Source organism: Paralichthys olivaceus, chromosome 2, assembly GCF_024713975.1.
Source record: "Paralichthys olivaceus isolate ysfri-2021 chromosome 2, ASM2471397v2, whole genome shotgun sequence".
In the NCBI taxonomy this organism is placed as follows: Eukaryota; Metazoa; Chordata; class Actinopteri; order Pleuronectiformes; family Paralichthyidae; genus Paralichthys; species Paralichthys olivaceus.
In genome coordinates, this window is record NC_091094.1 from 502,484 (window position 1) to 506,851 (window position 4,368).

The window sequence follows — 4,368 nt, forward strand, 5'->3', positions numbered from 1 at the left end:
GGAGCAGGTGTTGCCATCAGGGTTTATGGAAGAAGAAAATGTGAAGGATCATTTTATACCTTTTGTGATGTCTCTGAGTTAGCTGTGTAACTCTAGTCGACCTTAGTACGTTCAAACATGACCAAGTGAATACAGATAAAACCTTCAACACAAACAATGAACACATCAACCCCAACCTCCCCATTATCCTCAGTGTCATTCTCTAAAGAAAAACACAAGACTCCCAAAGCTTCCAAGCTTTTTCTGAGATCACACTCTTGGTCTCAGCCACTGTCTCTTTGATAGAAAAGTATTTGAGCTATAATCAGTCTATTAAACTAGTGATTCAATTATCTGATAGAGAATCAACATAAGGTAGAACCCCCCCCCTTTTGTTTTTAATAAACAATCCAATAAAATAAAATATATTAGATAAAGAAAATACCTGCAAATGTACTTAATGGGCCGTCACAACATAAAGAGAGAGAGAGAGAGAGTCACAGGTTTGGATCATGGCCATAGCCGGAGATCATTGACATATTATGCATAGACTATATAGTGGTAACGTAAACCCCCGGACCGCCCGGGGAATGTAAACCAGCGTACCCTAGCGGAGTTTGCCCTTTGACCTCATGACGTCATTTGTTGTCAAGTGAAGCTATGCCCGAACGCTTCATTTAATACTCATTGAACATAATTCCTCTTCAGACATAACTTGAATCCATTCATTCATTAATCTGGGACATTTTAAATATTCAGCTACTTGTTAAAACTCATCTGTGTTTAGTTCTGGATTTCATAAACTGATCTGCAGGACAGAGACCGGGTCCAAATAATCTATTGTTACTGAATCAGGACTCGTCTTTAGTCCAACATGTCTGATTTCATATTTCTCTTCCATGTTATGAGTCTGTGCTGACATGAATATCTGTTATTTTCACACATGAACTCAGATTCATTTACAGTTAAGTTTTATTCTTTCTTCAGGTTGGAGGGCTGCAGACTGTCAGAGATCAGCTGTTCTTCTCTGGCTTCAGCTCTGAGGTCAAACCCCTCTCATCTGAGAGAACTGGATCTGAGCTTCAACGAGCTGCAGGACTCAGGAGTGAAGGAGCTGTGTGGTCTTCTACAGAGTCCAACCTGTCCACTGGAGACTCTGAGGTCAGTAGATGGTTGGAGTCAGTCCACGCTGCTTTCATCAGTATTTTACTAAACACAGTCAGTATCACAGTGAAGATCCAGGGTCTGGACCAGAAGCAGGATTTGTGGTTATCAGGTTAACTTCAGGTTTAGTTTCTTCAGTCCTACGAAGCTCGTTCACTTCTCATCAGGGTAAATCACCATGGTAACTGATGATGGACGGCTAACATGCTCCGGAGCAGGTGAAGTTGGAGATCAACCTGTTTAAAAGCTCCGCCCACTGAGCAAAGGAACTACACTGTTGTGTGGACATGTTGAAGTGTCTTCGTAGTTCAGACCTCAGTGTTTCCTCAGTGAAGCTGTGAGAGGACAACGATGACAGACTTCAGGATTGGACAGAAACACAGAGAGACAACAGTCGGCCAATCAGACGAGCCAGAAGCCGGTTGTGATCGTTTGATTGAGTTGATGTGAAGACGACAGTTGTTGTTGTTTTCATGTGAACAGGAAGTGAAGCTGGACCACAGCTGACAGCCTCACATGATGAGCAGAGACGTCTTCATCTGATCTGAGACACTTTGTTCTCTCACTTCATCAGTGAACAACTGATCAGTTGGCTCTTTGTCACAGCTCTGAGATCAGTGTGACTGAAGCCTCAGAGAAGCATCATCACCATGGTAACCATGAGCTGTCTCTACAGAGCAGAAGCTCTGCTGAGGTCCATCTGTCTCATCTGTCCATCTGTCTCATCTGTCCATCTGTCCATCTGTCTCATCTGTCCATCTGTCTCATCTGTCCATCTGTCTCATCTGTCTCATCTGTCCATCTGTCTCATCTGTCCATCTGTCCATCTGTCTCATCTGTCCATCTGTCCCATCTGTCCACTGACAGTTTGTCAGAAGCACATGTTCATCAACACACAGTGAAACATGTCTTCACCTGTAACAGCAGGAAATCCACCTCTCAAGTGTCCACTCTGCACTTTCACATGCAGAGGAAACACACGTGATGGTCAAAGTGTGTGCAGCTCTTAGCGTGTTCATTCCAACACGTGAACATGAAGCAGAGAGGAAGCTGCTCCACCTCTGAACAGGACTGAAGTCCCTGCTGCTCTTTATACTGGATGTGCTGCATCACTGACTCACAGCTGATGAAGTGAGTCTCTGTTAACACTGATGTCTTCTTCTCTCAACAGATGGAGATGATCTTTGTAAAGGTGAGTGTGAAGAGGACAGTGTGAAGAGGACAGTGTGAAGAGGACAGTGTGAAGAGGACAGTGTGAAGAGGACAGTGTGTGTGGACGGAGGCTGAGCTGTGTCCTGATGATCCAGAGGCTGAAGCAGCAGCAGCTTGTGTGTAGTCTCCAATTCACCCAACCCCTCATCTGCATGTGTTTGGACTGTGAGATGAAGCCGGAGCACCTGGAGAAAACACGGGGAGAACATGCAAACTGCACACAGAGACACCGCATCTGAACCGGGATTCAAACCACGAACCTTCTTGCCCCAAAATCTTGCCCCTCGTTATGGATTGTGTTTATTCACATGAAGAATGTGTTTATTGAAATGACACCCAGCAGAATATATAAACCCTCTATACAGAGTCACATCTAGTGTATCTAAGTCTGTCTTTATCATTGTCCACCTTTGTCCCTCAGTATATGTCCATGTGTGTATAACCACATCCTGTCTGTTTGCTTCAGGTTCCTGGATTCACATCACACGTTGATTTAGTTGGACACAAAGTGAAACACGTTTAAATCACTTTGAGTTTCAAATCAGAGTTTTATCTTTGACACAAAGATCAAAACTCTGGACGTGTTTATTTCTGCATCAGGGGCAGAGCAGTGGTTGTTTTCTACTTTTTGACCCACAGGTGGCGCTGTAGTATAACAGCAAAACATCCCAGTCAAAGCCTTTATATACAGTCAGGAGTCAAACACATGGATCATTTCCTCTGTGACCAACCAGATGTAACGAGAAGAAAAACATCTGGGAGAGAAAAGTTGTGTTGTTTCTTCTCATCTCTGCTTTAAAGCTCAATAAACATCCTTCCACCGACTTTACTGGAAATCATGACTCTGCTTTTTCTTTATCTCCAAACAAACCGACCAACAGGTGAAGACATCGGCTCCTTGGTGCAGGTGAATGAACCAGAAGCAGAATGAACGTCATGTTTACTCAATGAATAAGAGTCGATGAAGAGCGCAGCGTTTTGAAGTCTCAGAGGAAACTGCTCAAGAAGTATTTGACCACATTTCATAGAAAACTGAGCCGAGGACGTTTTATACAAACGTAGACGAAGACTCTTCGTCTGTCCAGTTTGTGAATTGTTGCTCAAATAATTTCTACAACTGACGTAAATGTGTTTGTGTTCTCCAACACCAACTCAGAGCAACCACAAGGGGGAGACTGTAGCAGGCCTCTGGGAACAGCAGCATGCTGGGAAATGATGGACGACGGGAGGTTCACAGCAGAGAAAAGTGACAGAAAGTGTCCCAGAGACGATGTCCTGGAGAAAGGGGACATTTTGGGCCTGTTGTTATTCAGCGGAGACACTTGTCTCATCATGAGGATTTCACTGAGTTTAAGTCCGTCTCAGTTTCTGACTTCAGGAGAAGAAATGTTTGTTCTGACGTTCGTCACCTGACAGGCTCGAGTTCTCTTTGATCATCGCCACACGTGTCAGAGTAACATGTGACTGTGACGCCTTGTTCACGAACACGCGGCTCTAACATCTGTCCACCAGATGTTGACGCTCTGAGGTCCAGTCCACCTCCTCTGCAGTGAGAGCATCATCTCTGTTGTCACGGCGACACAGACCGAACGAAGTGAGAGGACTGTGATCCTGTGTCAGTGTGTGAGGCTTCAGATCCACTGACGGAGTTCAGATTCCTCTTGATGTCCCACATCATGCACACACAGCTCTGCGTGCACCATGACCTCTGCAGGGAACACGGTACACACAGTGACCACACGGATCAGTAGGCAGCAATCGGGGGGTTCGGTGCTCAAGGGCACCTCGGCAGTGCCCAGGAGGTGAACTGGCACCTCTGCAACCACCAGTCCCCCTTCCTTACTTTGGTCCGCCCTCCGGTTCCCAGGCCGGCTCTCTGTGGACTGAGCTCCTGCCAATCACCCGGTCCTCGCTCCAGTCCAGCAGGAGGCGGCGCTGCGCCTGTCAGCTGACTGACTCAGTGTGTCATGTGACAGCGTGCCGTCATGTGACAGCGTGCCGTCATGTGACAGC

The 4,368-nt window shown here is 45.9% G+C and overlaps 1 protein-coding gene across 12 annotated transcripts in view; it reads left to right on the forward strand.

The window, feature by feature from the left end:
• Positions 1 to 4,368, forward strand: part of LOC138405561 (NACHT, LRR and PYD domains-containing protein 12-like) — a 43,782-nt gene that overhangs the window by 19,903 nt on the left and 19,511 nt on the right. For 11 of the 12 annotated variants that reach the window (XM_069514987.1, XM_069514963.1, XM_069514993.1 and 8 more), the window contains 2 exons: positions 967 to 1,140; positions 2,315 to 3,191. In XM_069514987.1, coding sequence (XP_069371088.1) covers positions 967 to 1,140; positions 2,315 to 2,324 — 184 coding nt within the window. In that variant the 3' untranslated portion in view covers positions 2,325 to 3,191. Of the gene's footprint in view, positions 1 to 966; positions 1,141 to 2,314; positions 3,192 to 4,368 lie in introns of those variants that run through there. The other variant, XM_069514961.1, reaches the window with a different exon arrangement.